At 45.4% G+C, this 17,339-nt stretch overlaps 1 protein-coding gene and 1 long non-coding RNA gene across 2 annotated transcripts in view; both read right to left on the bottom strand.

Annotated features, from left to right (window-relative positions):
• Positions 1-239: 239 nt before the first annotated feature.
• Positions 240-960, bottom strand: LOC130600746 (uncharacterized). Its single transcript, XR_008972522.1, has 2 exons — positions 926-960; positions 240-862 (listed from the first exon to the last, which is right to left on the bottom strand). It is a non-coding gene; the product is annotated as an uncharacterized LOC130600746 (long non-coding RNA).
• A 2,858-nt stretch (positions 961-3,818) lies between these two features.
• Positions 3,819-17,339, bottom strand: part of GRK3 (G protein-coupled receptor kinase 3) — a 57,448-nt gene continuing 43,927 nt past the window's right edge. The window contains exons 10-21 of the mRNA XM_057413251.1: positions 16,758-16,836; positions 15,755-15,885; positions 15,127-15,221; positions 13,883-13,990; positions 11,758-11,824; positions 11,435-11,535; positions 10,260-10,326; positions 9,735-9,830; positions 7,195-7,357; positions 6,421-6,557; positions 5,402-5,515; positions 3,819-4,884 (exon numbers count right to left, since the gene is read on the bottom strand). Of these exons, the coding sequence (XP_057269234.1) occupies positions 4,723-4,884; positions 5,402-5,515; positions 6,421-6,557; positions 7,195-7,357; positions 9,735-9,830; positions 10,260-10,326; positions 11,435-11,535; positions 11,758-11,824; positions 13,883-13,990; positions 15,127-15,221; positions 15,755-15,885; positions 16,758-16,836 (1,320 nt within the window). The 3' untranslated portion in view covers positions 3,819-4,722. The remainder of the gene's footprint in view (positions 4,885-5,401; positions 5,516-6,420; positions 6,558-7,194; positions 7,358-9,734; positions 9,831-10,259; positions 10,327-11,434; positions 11,536-11,757; positions 11,825-13,882; positions 13,991-15,126; positions 15,222-15,754; positions 15,886-16,757; positions 16,837-17,339) is intronic.

Below are 17,339 nucleotides of genomic sequence, written 5' to 3'. Positions count from 1 at the left end.
GGAGCTCCGAAACCTCTGAGCTGATGCCTGAGCTCTTTCAAACACCAACCCAACTCCTTGCCCCCATTTAAGGTCATTGACTCTCGCCCCTCGCAGACTCACGTGAACACCAGCTTCCTCTCCGGAATGCCGAGGGATAACGGGGAAACTGAAACCCAGCAAATCGAGGGGGGGTCTGCACTTGGACAGGGTCCCGACGGCGCCTGGAATCACCGTGCTGGGAACAGAGGCTGCACAGATGAGGGAAACTGGGGTGCCTTTATTACGAAAACCAGAATAAAGCTGATCCTGCTCGAAAGGAGCTGCTGGTTCCATACCTGTCCGGAGCAGAGATTCTGCGGAATGTCAGAAGTCGGAGAAACACGTATTTAATAAATAATATAAAATGCTTTTTTCTCTTGTTAAAATAGAATTCTGGGTTTATAGCTACAGAGCACAGCGACCTTTACATCAACAAAATAAAGCTGAGTCCGGGGGGGATCAGGTTAACACAAAAGAAAATACAGTTGAACAACAGGATTAAAGCAGCCGATGTTCAGTCCACACAATATGTACACCATGGAATAGAAATCAACAGAAAACAAAAGGGATCACCTGGAAATTCCTCAGACATCTGGATATACATCTGGGCTCTGTAGACTTTAGATATTTTCCTTTCTTTTCTTTACAATATTAAAATTAATACTATGCTTTCTCAAAATACACTTCTCAGGGTTTTTTTTTTTTCTCTCATTCGTGGAATTGACGCATTCCTTACATTAATCAACACAACTAGAATTATTTACTTGCTACTGTACACTTCAAAGTAATCCTTCCTCCATCCCAGGCACACCTGGAGCGGGAGCATCCCGGATTGGAACACCTGCATCCCGGATTGGAACACCTGCATCCCGGATTGGAACACCTGCATCCCGGATTGGAACACCTGCATCCCTGCCACGTGCTGGGTGGGGACAGCGAACCCCCTGTGCGACTGCGAGTGGCTGCGGTGCGGGTACGGCCAGGGAGAACTGAGGCCTAAAGCGAGCAGCTGGCAGGGAAAGAGCCACGCACCAAGCTCCGAGTATCCTTCTTCCCACGAGCTAATGCACTGCAAACCTCACCACATGCACTGGGGCCTGATCGCACCCTTGCTGCTGTGCACCATCACACCTTGAGCTGCTCCAACAACCTCAGCTTGTGCAGGTCACAACTGAGAGAAACAGCTTTGCTTTCAGCACCAAACGCGTCTCCTGTTACCTGAGCACTGCCACCAAACTCCTGCGCTGTATTCAGAGCACAACCAACCCAAAGCTGTGGCTGCCCCTTCCCTGGCAGTGCTCAAGGCCAGGTTGGACACAGGGGCTTGGAGCAAGCTGCTCCAGTGGAAGGGGTCCCTGCCCGGGGCAGGGGCTGGGGCTGGAGGAGCTTTAAGGTCCCTTCCAACACAAACCAGGCTGGGATCGATTTCCTTTATTCCCCCCCTCCCCATATTTACAGCAACTCCCATCTGACAAAAATATCACCCTACCTCAAGGAAGGGAAAGGGGAAAGGACATGGAACAGTCACAGCTCCTCGAGCAGTCGCTGTGACTCCCCAGCCCAGCGCCGGCAGGAATTACACATCCTTCTCCCATCACATCACTCAGGCGCTTCCTATTCAGGATCCAGTCATTCGTCAGCTCATACATCAGACCCAAGGAATACCTGGAAAATAATCCCTGCGCACTGGAGGCGTGTGGCTGTGGCTGGGGAGTGCTGAATACGGCACCGAATTCTCTGGTTTGGAATTCTCTGGTTTGGAATATAAGAAACAATCCCTGAACACGCTCTGAACATGAAGCAGAACATCAGCACAGCTGCCACGTTCGCCAGCACATTCAGATACCTTGTGTAAAAGTCTGTGTTCAGTCATTCACTGCTGCTGCCTGACGCTCTCGTTTCTTTTCTCTTCACTTCCCTGAATCATGGAGGAAAAACCCCCAGAACTCCCCCCCACCCAAACCCAAAAGGAAAGAAACAAACCCCCCAGCCCCCCAATCCCAGTCCTAGAGTTGTGCTCAAAATGAACCAAAGACCACACCATGCCCCAGGTGCTCTGTGTTCAATGACATTTTCCACACACGCAGCCAAAGCCCTTCCCATCAAGTAAGAGCATCTTGTGCAAGAAACCTCAGAGAATCCGGTCCCCAACCCAGGACCGAGCCGCCCGCAGCAGTGCCTAACACTGGCTTTGAGATGTGGAATTCCAGCTCTCCCTCCCTTCCATGCAGAACCCCACTTGTTACTGGGATCTGATGCAACCTCTCCCCTCCCTACAGCACAACAGTCACCAACATAAAGCTTTTCTAAGCGGTCAACGAATCAGTTGACTGAAGAACTGACACCGCGAGCGGGGCTGCCCTGAGCCTGCACGAAGCAAGAAGGACCCCATGAACGAGTGTGCTCCAGGGCATCCCAACTCCATTACACTTCAAGAAGTGCCTATTTCCCTCAGTCAACACACAGCCTTCATTTCATATAAAACCTATGGGTTCGAGGCACATTTTCCCAACTGCAGATGTGTCCCTGCCCTCCTCACGGACACATCAGGAGCTGCAAAACGCTTCCAACAAGGATTTAGAGTAAAAAGCAACCATGGAAAACAACTGAAAGAGAAGAACGGAAGCGATCGTGAACTAGGGACATACAAACACGCTACATGAGAACTAAGAGCGGTTTTCATCACAATCTGAGGGCGTTTTTCCAAATCAAGAAGGGAAATAAGCCCATTGCATGGTATTGTAGGAAAAGCTTAACACCACCCAGTGCGGAGTCAGCACCAGTGAGATGAGACTTTTCCTATTCCACTGTCATAGGCACCACCCCTGCTCCTTACAGAGGATGCTGAGGTGCTAAGCATCACTTACCAGTAAGGATGGCAGAAGCTGGTACTCTTTATACTGAATAATATGAAAAATAAATGGGGGGATCATTAAAAGCTATCACCTGATTGACAGGGGGTATTTTCCAAAGTGCATTTTCCATTCACACTGCACAGGATGGTCGAAGCACAGGCTCTGGGGGTTAAGCGACTTCCAGAAGCAAATCCATCCAATTTTATCACAAGTGTGCTCAGGATGAACTCGTGCTTTTAACACATTTCTCCTGGTTTTGCTAATTTGTACTTTTCTACATGGAAACAGGCCCAGACTCCATGGCAATCTGTTAGTGACACCAGCCAGTACACACCAGGGCACAAAGCACGCTGCCTGTGCAACTGCTGTCCCATCCCATGCAGGTACAGCTCCCATCATCTTTAGGGACTAGGAGACTTGTACCATCACAGCCAGGCAGAACACGTTCCGGTGTTCACTGAATCGGAAGAAAAGCTCAAATTCAGCCCTGACCTCCCTCTTACAGAACACCAGCACAGCCAGGGAAAGCTGACCTGACGTGCCCGAAGTTGTCTAACAGCTAAGAGATTATATCTGTACTTCAGCAAGAGTTTCCACATGACAGGACTGACGTCTCGAGCAGAATTAATAGAAACCTGGCATTTGATCAGCTCGTTTTTCAGTTCCATCCCAGTATTTTCAGACTGTTTTCAACGTGGACAGTTTGAACTCACTAGAAAAGACAATTGAAAGTCCTTTTGCAAGCTGAGCCGTTTGATGGGTGCACAAAGCTCCTGAGCTGAGCTACAGCGATGGCCCGGGCTACCTACGCTATGAGAACACGCTTGCTTCATGGTTTTGTGTACAACAGAGAGGGATCCACAAGTCCCATAACTGAGGAGTGATCCCGACTACGTACCGAGGTACCCAGACACTTTAACCCAGTACATGCACTAGTATGCATTGGATTTGAGTAATTTCTGTTTAATCTTTAAAAAGTGCAGTTGACCTGAAATGGAAAAGAACTGTCTTTATGTTCACTGTAAACTTGTCGAAAGGAATCTGCTCTTTAAAAACTGTGCTAAAATAGTCAAATTTATACAACAGAGCACTAGATGAAGCTACCATAAATTCCTCTTCACCAATTATTACTCTAGGGTGTCAGTTATAGTACTGCATATACGTAGAAGAAGCAAAACGGTGGTAGCTACTATTAGTGAGTACAACAAACCATGTGAATAATTTGAGTTCAATGCTTCCATGAAGTAGCAATAACATTTAAACCACAGGACAGTTAGAATTCAGTACTTTGAAGTGCATAAGAGTCACACTGTTGATCGTCAGCAGTATGGAGAAAGGTTATTACAAAGTCAGCAGTAATGGTCGGAAAGAACATGGCAACACAACAGACTGAAGGTTATCCAACACAGCAAGTCTGCAGCTCCTCCTGCAGCAGAGGGGCTCGTCGGTCCCGCGCAGACCTGTGCTCCCAGCCAGCAGTCACCAGCCCAGTCTCCAGGCTTGGAGAGTATTGCAGAGAGAACAGGATCTTCCTTCCATCAGTAGTTCCAGGCAACGGACCACGGTTCCGACACCGCCAGGGTGGGGAATGCATGGGAGCAACATGCAGCCTCTACGCTCGGCAATCTCCACCGCTGCTAGGAGCATGAATTCACTTGCCACGGTTCCAGTCCTCCCAACCTCCAGACACAGAGTTCTGACATATCCCACGCTGTAAACATCAAGTTCTTCCTCTTCTAAGCACATCCCGCGGGCAGGATTGCACAAAGTAATTCGTAAGGATTCTGTGAAACTCGGCATGTTCACGAAGCAGCTTGCCCTAAGTGAACCTGGGTTGCTGTTCCTCCTACAGACCATTGCTATTCCTGTGGCTGAGCGGTGGTTTGGAAAGCTCTACAACTGTGGAGCGAGATTTATTGAGAAACTTGGGAGCCCGGCGCAGCAACCTCTGTGCCTCAGTAAAAGCTTCTGTCAGCTCCTTTTTCCACTGAACAAATTCTGGGTCGCTCTGAAAGAGATACAGAAGTCGTTTGGCACTTCACAGCAAACTGCCAATAGCGTCTTCTCTCTTAGCTAGCCCTTTAAAAGCAACTTAGTTTAGTTCTCTGCAGGGATGAGGAGCTTTGGGCACTGAAACGTGCAGCCCTCGCTTCTCCAAAGCCAGGCAAGGCAGCAGCAACTACGGGCGGTCCAAACGTGCTGAGCACTGGTGTACTTCCTCCCTTGCAAACACATCAGCTACCACCAACCGACACGTGCCAACAAGGCCTTCCAAGCCCACGGAGGCCGAGAAGATTTGAGGTTTTTAGCTATTTACTATTAAACTATTTAACCATTGAAGTCCAGGACAGGAACTGCATGGTTTCCTGCTTTCAAAACTCGGGGGGGATAAGAACTTCCCAGTTCTGCTTAGCTTCATAAAGTACCCTTAGCTAATACGTAATGGGAGGACCTGAAAAACTTCAATCGTTTTATCATACGCAAAATCAACCTGATTAACAGTTACTGAAAAACAAGGGTCTCACCTCACACTGCAGGACAAACTGTTTTCCTCCTTTAATCCTCAGTAAGATGCATTTCTTATCTTTAATTTGTGTTTCTTCAACAGACACTATTTGTTCCATTGTCAGAAGGCTTTGCTGTAGCATTTGCAAAAAAGCAGAGAGATGACTGAAAAACCCTTCCTGCCCATCAAACAAAACCACTACCTAATTTCTCTGGACTACCCACGTAAATCGAGTTATGAACATGAACAATCATTACGCAAACATTTATTTCTGAAGAGTGGGATCATCAGCTAAAGATAGACTATAAGGTAAGAGAGGGATTTAGCAAGGGGCTTGGTTGCTCCAACAGATGCAACAAAATACAAGCTAAGGAATGACAGCACAAAATAAGAATCTACAAATAGGTGTGTCTACAACCAGATAGTCACTATTTTCCCTCAAGAGAGTTGCAAATAATGCTATTTTCCACGTATTAGTGCTGTTATAAATAAAGAGCATTTTGACTATTTCAACGAGCTGAAAGGGAATGAATATTGAAGCACTCTATACTTGCAAAGAGGCAAACATAAACAGTGTGCAGAAAAGCTTTCCCGATGGACAACAATGTTTTGAAACTCCAAAACCTTTCTGAACTAACTACACACAGGATCTGCCTAGCACATCATCACAGCTGGACTAAACTAAAGTTCCTATAGCATTTGCTTTGAAACAAAATGCTATAGCCTTTATGACCTTACCAGTTTATGTTTTTTTGTATAAATAGTCCAGAGGTCCTAAATGAAAAACAACACCATGAACTACCAAATTCCTTTCAAAGCAGGACAAAACAAAGTAAACAGGTTTCTCAAGTCTGCTGTTCCCTCAGTGCACTGTAGCTACCCATTAACTAAAGTGATACTCCAGATAAGCCACCCAAATCCACCGGTCACTGACTCAGACAAATCCACAGGAGGTATGTGCCCGAGCAGGAGCTCATCAGATCTGCCCCAGCATCCCCCTGCCTTTCCTGCTGCTGCTCTGCAGAGGACCCCACTTACCCGTGACTCTCCTTCTCCTCGCCATTCAAGTCGGTTTGGGAAGAGGTAAAAGTAACGACGTTGCCACTGAGTCAAGAAGGGGTTCCCCAGTTTCAGCATGTATCCATGCATGATACAGTCCTTCCCCAGGGCATAGTCTGCAACAAGAGGAAGCATTAGTATGCAGAACAAAGTGCTGCCAAAAGCATCCTGCAAACATGCTGGGTTAAGAAAGGGCATGGCCCTGAACACAGGGTGACTCCACATGCCCTCGACAGCTCTGCAGTAGTGCTTCATGTGCACAGACAGACACAGAGCCCATTCTGCCCTGATTACACAGCCTGCTGCTGTGGAGTAATCAGAAGCAGAATTCAGTTCTTCAGCATCAGCTATTAAAAGAATTATGTACTGCTACCCAAAGCTCAGTTTGTGCTGAACACCCTCCTGCAAACAAGCGAGGTTTGCTGTAAAGGACCTCCCGTTTGCTTTCTCAGCTTCTCTGTCATGACATCAAATCCCACATAGTCTTTTCTGAGCACACACCACCAACAAAAGCGATGAAAGACTGTACATGATATTCTTTAAAAGAGAGTACAAAAGGTTTTCCAAAACATTATGTCATCATACAGCATTTCAAAACATTAAGAACCATCTTAAGAAACACAACACTGACTAAATGAATTCTAACAATTACTGGTGAATGACAGTAATATGAGAGTCTGCCGTGTGAAACTTCAAACACACGAATTACTACCTCGCAGCAAAAGATGGAGACAAGTGCATTTGACAGATTACCTTCCTCGTGGCCAAGCTGCTTATTTTTAGCCCTTTTTCTGGCCTCAATTTTATCTGTGTCTGCATTTACTGCATCATAAACAGTTTCTGCTACTTCTTGCTGCCAACGCTCCGATATTACCAGAGGGAAGTTCTTATATAATTCCTGGTCACTATCAAGCAACTTGCAAGAGAAAAACAACATAAAACACCAACATTTTAATAACTTATTACTATTCTTATCCTCAATAGTTAATAGTAACCCACATTAACAGCATTATTTTAAAAGATTAATGTTAACAAAACAAACAGGTACAAACAAAACACGAATACCCACTTAAGCAAAGATATTAACGTATAAACACAAAGATATTCATTCAGACACAGAATAGGCCACCTATTCAAAACTTGTTTGGTCCGATAGCTCTAAAAGCCTCACTCAACATTGCCCCATCATGCTCTCTAGGCTTTACCTTTATCTAATCCCTTAAATGTAAGCGCTGTTCTTAACTTGGCTGCATAAAAAGTCTCTCAGCACAAATATCCCGTGAATGGATGAAAAGATACCTTGTACACCAGAGTGCCTTCCATGCTTCCACAGCCAAATTCTGCGTTCTTAATCATAAAGCTTCAACAGTCAGCAGTGCATGCTCACACCTCAGTTTCCCTGTTACATGAATTCTTTTCTCCCCTAATCCTTAACTACAGTACATGAATTGAATTGCACTGGAGGAAACTAAAATTACTGGACCTTCAGGAGGGACACGTAGGTAGGACAAGGGGAATGGCTTTAACCTGCCCGAGGGGAGAGTGAGATGAGCTCTCAGGCAGAAGCTCTTCCCTGGGAGGGTGCTGAGGCGCTGGCACAGGGTGCCCAGAGAAGCTGTGGCTGCCCCATCCCTGGCAGTGCTCAAGGCCAGGTTGGACACAGGGGCTTGGAGCAAGCTGCTCCAGTGGAAGGGGTCCCTGCCCATGCCAAAGGGTTTGAACTGAATGATCTTAAGGTCCTTTCCAACCCAAACCAGTCTGGGATTCCGTGACCACAGCAGGAAAATCCACGCTGGATCTCAAGTCAGAAGACCTCGCTGCAATTGGGTGCACGTGGTTTACAGGGACTCCTGACAGCATCTGAGTAAGAGAGGAAAGCTGTGGGCATCCACTGTTGGCTTTCCCGCTCGTAACCTCAAAGAACACATGTTCTTCTCTGTGTCACAGGACACTGCAGTATAAATATCACCCTCACTGGCAAGGGAGGAGACAAGGCACTCAGAACTGGCATCCTCACGGGCAGAGGCGGCTCCTGACACCTCAGTGGGAGCTCCGGCTGCAGCTGACTCAGAGGCAGGAATTATTCAGTCCCTTCTAAAAGGCTGTGACGTCCCAGCGGGAGCGCAGAGCAAAGAAGCCGTACATGATACCCCTCACTGACTCATGCCTAAGAATAAACTTCTCTTATGGGCGGCCTGAACAAAGATTACCTGGAAGTGAGCTGGCTACACGAGTGTCAGGCCTTGCTGAGCGTATCTGATCCCCACGAGAAAGGAAAGGACCACCCAGCTTCTCATTGCAAAATGGTCCTCTGAATTACTGCATTCCAGAATGGCAGGAAACTGGAATCCTGTTAGCCTAACATTGACAACGTGGGGTGTTCTGGGACAAAGAACATCTTGGGTTCTCTGAGCTGCTCTTTAAACACGTAAAACCTTTTCTGTGCCAACTTCTGCAATTACAGCAGGTGACACTGACAGACAAGTTCCTTTTCGGCACGCTGAGTACTTAACATGTGGTTTTGATCATAAAGTTTAGAGCAATTAGTTTCCCTCCTGACTCACTTCTGTGCTAACGAGAATGAAGTGTGATCTACTCAAGAAATGCATTGCAAGAATAAAGACCAGGACAGACCCAAGACAAGCACTGATTCACTTCTTGTCTCCAAGGGCCCAGGAAGCCCTGGGAGCAGGATGAAAACATCACACCCCCTCCATGTGTGTTAGCAACAGGCCAGCAGCTTTAACTTCCCATTCCTCACTTAAACTATTTTAAGTGAAGAACGGGTTTGGATACTATCAGAACCTGAAGGTTTCTTTTTATCACTTTTGTAACTTGTAAAGGTGCTACCATTGACACATAGCTATCCATTTTGAAGAGCTTCCCAGTGTGCACTCTGACCACGAAGTAACACTTAAAATAAGGTTTAGTTCCACTTCTCCGAGCTACCAGGAACAAATTACAAGTTTTAAAACAATAAACCATTAAGAATTCTTGAAAATCTGAGGATTTCCCAAAAGCCATCTGACCATTTGGAATATTTGCTTTATCCTATGAAACTTTTGATAGGAAGGTAGATTTCAGTCAATCTAAAAAGTAAAATGTAAGGGATTAGCATGCAACAACAAAGCAGCCAAGCAGCCTGAGCCACCCCTTTCATAACAGCATGGATTAAGTTCCCAAGGTTGAAAGTAATCCCTTGCACACTCAGTAGCCCGGGAGCAAAGGAATGGCATGCACATGGCAAGTTAAGCACGGCAGCCATTCTGTACCCATCAGTTAAAGCTATGTACCTTAATGCCCTTAGTGTCCTCTTCATCAAATGACCCAATATCAAAAGCATCCGCTGCATTTACTTCTCCCCGGGGAGGAATCAATGGTGGAGGATACTAGGAATTAAAAGCAGCAGAATTAAAGACAAATTCATGGATGTTACTGAAATCAATAATATATCCAAGCCTTTTTATTTTTTGCACAGACTACACTCGACTGCAAAAACATGTCCCTTGAAATTCACCTTCAGCCCAAAGTTGTTCCCCTTTAACAAATGCTCCTCCAAAAATTCAGGGAAAAAAAAACACAGTTTAGAGCCAGCAAAGCAGTAAGCACCATGCAGTCATTTAACCCTGAAGAATTCAGTACTGACGAGGAAGACTTGTACTAATGAGCATACAGCAGTTTGCCTCAACCACCCTCTACATACTCATGCAAGTGAGTACAAGACTGGAACCCTAAAGTTTTCTGGCCATGACCTGTTTGGGCTTATTTTCCTTTATTGCTTTACCAAACAATCTAAGGTTACTATCCCAGTCCTTTACCTTTTGTAAATAGACTTGCTGCCAATCAATGCCCTTGAAGAACGCATGTTCTTTTACTTCTTGTGCACTGCAAAAGAAAAGTAACTGAGGTTAACAAAGAGATAGGACTTTTCAAATGTATTTGAGGAATAGCCTTCAGAGGTCACATTTCTATCACTTGAAAACATCAGGAAAACGTTTTCTTTTTTCTTTTTCAAGGAAAAAAAGCAAGTTTTCCTAAGCAAATAACAGAAGACTTTCATGTGGAAACAGTGCTGTAGGGCTGGCAAGCAATCCCTACTGGTTTGCTGTGCTAGTCTGTCATTTCAAACAACACCCATCTGTCAGATCCCATATACTACTTCCACATAACAAGCTTACTCCACACCATTTCATATTGTACATATTTTATGGCAAAATAAGCAACTCCTCTGGATAGGCCCCAGGCTGAAAAGCAATCTCAGGTCACCCTCAGAGGGCTCCATGATAAAAACTGCCTATCCCTCAGGAATCAGAGCCAGCCCAGCCTCAGGTGTGACTCTCAATTAGCTGTTACCACACCTTGCCAATGGGTTCTCAACAGTTGTTTACTCCTCCCATTGTTTTCTCTCCGGCCTCACCCTGGCTTTCTGAGTAGGTGATAACACCAGGTTCAGTGAGCAGCTATGAGCAAGGTAAGCTTCGGCTGCAGCAAGTCAGGTTTTGTAGCCAACAGACAAAAAATGCCCCTTTCCTTACAGTCCCAGAACGAAAGAGGAACCCAAAAGGAAACAAGTGTTCACAGCTTTCTGTGCTTGGGGGTTTGGGTTTTTCTGCATGCAGTATATCATTACAGATACAAGATAAGCGATAAATGTTAAGCTATCAGTAAGTCTGAGTCAAGTAATGTGACTTCCTGCCAAAACGGATCAGGCAAAAGCATGAAAACAACACCGGGATGAACAGTACAACCACCACCACCCAGTGTGAGCATGACTGCAGGGAGCTCGGGGAAGCCTTCAGGAACACAAATTGCCCAAGAACTTGTCCAAACCAAAGGAAGCTGAAACGTTACTCCATGCACTGCACTTCTGAATGTTCTCCTTCCAAAATTAAAGTCATCACAACAGGAAGCAGATTTTGACATGAAACGAATCCACTCATTTACAGAGAAGTGGAAATTTTTCAGGGCAGCAATCCAAGAAGACAACACCTACCTTCTTCCTTGGCACCCCAGCCTCTTGCTAACATCCCGCTGCAGGAGCCCTTCCAAAAGGGACTTCAGTTCAGGAGAAAATGAATCTGGGAGCTCCACATTCTATGAAGAACAGAAGCACAAGAAGAGACGTTTCATTATGCAAGTGGTGTGACCTGCTTTCCCCACACAGGACAGTAGCTTTTCTTTGACAGTGCTTGTAAGCAACTCTTTCACGTGCAAATACAGCTTTAGCAGAAAGCAGGCTCCAGAGCTCCAGTTTTTAAGGAGATGGGAATTTACTAACCCAGAACAATGTAAGTGCCACCCTCACCAGGGTCTTACCACGGTGAGCGTCATCCGGTCGATCTCATGCTTATCTTTGGTTTTGTGCTGTCTGAAAGGACTGTGACTGTAGAAATAAGAGAATGCACAGTCAGTGGAAAGCCATAACACATCAGGTTATCGCAGCAGGAAAGAGCATAGCATCCCCTTAGTCCCACTCTTCCACCTCACTAATCCTGTCCTGCAGGACATGGAACAACTAGTAACACACTGAGCATTTCCAACACTGGCATGCGGTGGCTACTAGCTCCAATTTACCTGGTAAATTATCAGCTCTGTCCTTTTCCTGCTTCATAGTTCTGAGTTTGAACTTTTCCTTTTAGCTACAGAAAACCTTCTAATATTTACAGATTTAAACAATCACAAGCAGAAACATTTTAGTATGAGACTTTTTCATTAGATTTAGGATATAGTCCCTGTTTCTCAGTTTTCTTCAAAACCTTGAGGGAATGGTGGTTTTCAAAATTAAGATGTAATTTACTTATCAATACCTTATTGTATCAGAAACCATTTTGTCTTGCCACATGGCATTGGGTACCAGCTTGTTTCAACTGGGGATCTGCTATTCAAAGAGTTATTTCCCTTTTATCATCAAAAATGCTTCTCATGAATGGATCCGATGGATGGACCAGGTATTCCATTCTTCTGGATTTAAGCATGACAAGTAAGAAGGCAAGAGTACCAGCCCCAGGTACTGTGATGGTGAGGCTCTGAGCAGATCAGGGAAGCAAATGACTCACTGGGGACTTATGGGCAGATTTTGTGCCAGACTAAATTCACTGAACACCAAGAAACGGCACCATGTGCCCAGCTTGTTTGAGATGTGAGATGTTTAATTGCCTTCAGAACAGATGAGGAAGGAGAGCTCACAGTGAATAATGCTTTGGCTTCTGTCCGCCCACCGATACCACCCCACACATCTCTGTCAGGAGGAACTGCAGCCCGTAAGGACTGAGATCGCCCCACCCTGTAAGCCTGAGTGCCTGTAGTAGATGGCACTGCTTGTCCCTAGGTGCTAGTTGTTTCATCACACGACTTTAATCCTGTGAAGGAAGAACCACAGCAGTCAGTGGGTTTAACCCTCTGGGCCCAAGCGACTCAAAAGGAGGTCTCAGAAGGAAAGATGAGGAACCCACAGTGGTCCCAAATGAAGGATGCTCTCCCCTCTGCTCCCAGCAAACCCCAACCATCATGTGTCCTGCTACCTACTTCAGTGGGTGATTATAGACACAGAACTGCTGCCAGCTGCCTGATGCTGTCTGTACTTAGAAATACTTCTTTTCCTGGCAATTTAAACACTTTTGCTTTCTTTATTTGCACACTTAGATTCAGTCTAGTTTGTGAACAATTACTGTTAAACTGATACAGCTCTGTAGCTCTATCCAGAAGCCACACACCTTTTGTGCAGTGCCTGGGATAGAGGTAAGAGCTTATAATTAATTAGGTGCAAGAACACAGGGTGATCTAACTAATGATCAGTCTTTACAGAGAAGCACTCTGAAAAGCTTAAAACATTTCTTCTGTTTCACCATTAATAGTGAGGATGCTACTTCCATCAAACACCTGCCAACCAGCGCTTACTGATTCAGATAAATCCCATAATCTCAATAAATTCATGCAGCCACTTTAGTGAGAAGGTAATGGTTGACAAGGCTGTAATTATCATGTATTTTTGTACACCAATATGGTAACAGGCCAGATTCAACAAGTGGAAGCCTCCAGACATAACTACAGGAGGAAAAACTACATGTAAAAAGGGAACATCACAACAGCAGGTCTTAAGCATAAAATGAAGCCCATCACTTAACAGGGCTGCTGGTGTATTTAAGCAATGAATAACATCCTACCATTTAAAAAACTAACAGTTGCCAAGAGATGAGTAAACTGTGTATCAGTAGAAGTCAAAAGAGTGGATAGAGCATCTGCTTTCCTCCCTGCCCCACACCTGCAGCTACTAAAGGAAGCAGGGCTTGTTCCTTGTTTGGTTGGGAAGCAAAAAGCCTGGTTTAGCCTTGCGTGCAGACATGGTCCACATTGCAGAGATGGCAGTAAGATACCACTTCAGATGCTGTGCAATACGTTACACATTAGCACTTCAAGGGACAGACAATGAAACCTCACTCACCCCCTCAGGAGTTTGAAAAGCATGCAGCCCAACGAGAACCAGTCTGCGCTGCTATCGTACGCCGTTCCCTTCTGGAGCACCTCGGGAGCCATGTAGCCGTGGGTACCTCTGAGAAGCAGAAAGGGACAAAATCTTGATTACAGCCAGAGCTAACACTGACAAAACAATTCAAAACTGGTGTTTTCTCAATAAGATAGCCTCATTTAAAAAGAATTCGTTTTAAACTTGATTTTATTTTGCTTTTTCTGTGGCCAGACATACGTATGCATGTTTTGTTTGTGTGTATCTATTGAGGAAATACCTTCAAACATGAACAACAGAGGTGATTAAGCAAACGGAAGCAGAGATTTAGCAGAACGAGTCAGTAAGCAGCTTCCATCTAAGAGTGGACACAACAGAGAGGTAGGAAGGATGCCTACTCTGTTCATTCAGTTCACAGGGAACACGGATCCCAGGACACAGCACCAGATCACTCCAGCCCTGGGCCCAGGAAGGCTGAGACCTGCTCCTGCCCCCAGCCCAGAGGCCAGCAGAGCTGCCTCCTGCTCTCCCGAGGTGTTCCACGTGTCTCTTTCCAGCTAACAGCAGGATGTAACAGGAGAACGCACCCACCAGAAGTCATGGCTGGGCTCACCAGTGGAAAGCAGTCACCGTGCATTGCTTTTACCCTTGTTGTAACTGGAACGTAGGGATTTTCCCAAGAACCCACTGAACTGCAGATCTTTCAAGGTATGACAGGATGAAGCTTTCCTTTTTGCATAAATTCTGAGACTAAATCAGGGCTAATGAGGACCTAAGAATAAAAACTTGCCAGATACAATGTGGAATCCACACACAACCCAAGAAACTCAGATCCCAGTTATGACCTGACGCCAAGAGGCAGAAAGGAACACAATTTGCCTCCATTTTCACAAAGATCCAGAGAGAGAAAGACACAATAAACCCTGTTTTTTAGTCAGTTTAGGAATATTTAATTATCCATTTAGGACAATTAAAACAATCTGGTACTTTAACTTTGAGCAGTGAATCATCTCAAAATGATGTGTCATCTTCCAGCCATGCCTACACATCAGCTGCTACAACTGTGCAGGAAAACAGAGAGAGGAGACTGAAAACCCTTATTAGAGCTGAACCCAGCTCAGCTGCGTGCCAAAGCAAGCCTGTGCCACACAAGTGTTACCTTTCTTCCTTAAGGACTCAGCAGTAGCTGTATGTGCAGCAAAGCCCCCAGATGCAATACTTACACACTGGCATGGGGCTTCTTCTTGGAAAAGTCACAAGCCAGCCCAAGGTCTGATATCCTCACATGCCCGTGTTCATCCAACAAGATGTTTGCAGGCTGGAAAGCCAGAGGCACAGAAAGGTTACTGCCTGGTACGTTACAGCTCTCCGAACACAGTAACTCATCCTCAAACATCAATACTCTCTTGTAACTGGTAATTGCTTTTTGGGGCTTTTTATGTCAATGCAACAGCCACTTTCTAGCTCTAATCAACATTCTAATGGAGCACCACCAACCCCACAGATTATGAAAGACTGAGGAATACCAAAGCACATGACAGACTAAATCCCATTTGGCCTCAAGTCCACACCACTTCGGTATAGTCTCTAACTTAATAGCACCATTAAGCTGGTGAGACGAGTAACACTGCACAGGAGTCATTCTGACCCCAAGGAAGCATTTTCCAGGCAGGTTAAATTGGGTAACAACTCAGATCAGAACTCTTTTGAAAATCATTAGAAAAATCAGCCAAAGATGAACAAATAATCTGTATTCTTCCCCACAAGAGGTTTAGGGCAGGACAATTGAACCTGTGGGTATACTTGCTGCTGTCCAGCACCGGGGTGAAAGCAGTTGCTGTTCACCATTACCTTGAGGTCTCTGTATACAACGAAGCGATTGTGCATGTGTTCTAAACCCAGGATGATCTCAGTAGCATAAAACCTCATCTCTTTTTCAGAAAAGACTCCGTGCTGGGAGAGGTGGTAGTGCAAATCTCCTCCTGAAATGAGCAGGATTGAGATGCCATTACAGGAACAGTCAAACCTTGCCTCACAGGAAGAGAGCAGGATGCCATGGGGAGCAGTGAAGCATTTGTAGGTTCTCAGAACCTATGGAGCTCACAGAGACCCAGCCCTACACTCTGCCATTACCAATGGGGACAAAATACCTGAGAAAGGTAATAAATGAATCTCATCAATCTGAAACTCTGTTTTAAGAACGCATTTACCTCATATACATTTGCATTCAGTGACTAATCCAGCAACTGAGTCTCAATGTAAAGGATTTACCCAGCAAGTAAAACACTGTGTAAGAGCAGGCCCAACACAACGTCACTCTGTGAGCTAAGCCATGCCACCACCACATCAAATTGTGACTATTCCTAGGAAAGAGTCCAAGTCCCACAAGCACTCAGCATCCTCAGCAAATATGGGCACTGCAGCACCTTCTCTCTCTTCACTCCACCAATTCCTCTCTCTGTGTGTCCTCACTAGGGGTAGGTTGAGGCTTCTAGGTATGAGTTCTTCCCTTCTGAGGAACGCTTCCCCCATCAACTCTTTGCAAATCTCTGTACAGCAGCCCTTTTACTTTTACTCTGAAAGCTGTTCCCTGATGTCCTCATACATTTCTCCACATGACCAGCATTTCCCCAAGCTTCCAGCCTGGTGGGCCTTTTAGAACCTTTACTTAAATATGTCAATATTTTAAGGTAACAGAGATTTTCCAGCCTGTTCTGTACATCCCCTGGTACAGATCAATGTACCCCTGGGTGCTTGCAGGCCACTGCTTCACACCTCGAGTTATTTTTTCCCTCATTCTCCTTATGATCTCTACAAGTCCTCCTGCACCATCATCCGCATGAGTCTTGCTTACCATTCATCAGGTCCAGAATGAAACAGAGTTTGTCAGGGGTGTGGAAGGCATAGGTCATACACACTATAAAAGGACAGTCCTAGAAGGAAAGGAGCAAAGAGTTCATTTGGGCAATAAGCAACGTACCACTTAGAGAAGCTAAAAATACATGGGATGTTCTTCCTGTGATATCAGCCCATATTCGTAATAGTTTTCTAAAGCAATCTTAGCTACACACTCTGATGTTTCACTTGCACTTTAGAGATCTCAGATTTTGCTATGAGGAGCCAAAGGCTTAAAAAGTGCAGCGACCATCACTATCCTCTACAGACTTGCACCTACAGCAGCTACAAATATTCCATTTACCTGAGCTTGCACGAGACTTACATGGAAGATACATCAAAGCTGACAAGCTCCAAGCCAGCTCAGGGAGAAATAAAGCTGTTCCCATGAAGTGTAAAGGGTACACACTATTTCTCACAACTGCACGGTGAACGTTCAGCTGTTGGAGCACTCACCACGAATCATGAGTCACGTCCCATACCAAATCCCCAAGGAAAGAAGGCGTTATCCTCACCTAGACATTAAATGCAGCCACACTGC

This window comes from Pezoporus wallicus, unplaced genomic scaffold (assembly GCF_028554395.1).
Source record: "Pezoporus wallicus isolate ANWC-B61680 ecotype Strahan unplaced genomic scaffold, APGP_CSIRO_Pwel_v1 contig_13850, whole genome shotgun sequence".
Lineage (NCBI taxonomy): Eukaryota > Metazoa > Chordata > Aves > Psittaciformes > Psittacidae > Pezoporus > Pezoporus wallicus.
Note: the sequence above shows the minus strand (reverse complement) of the source record. Positions and strands in the feature narration are given on the sequence as shown.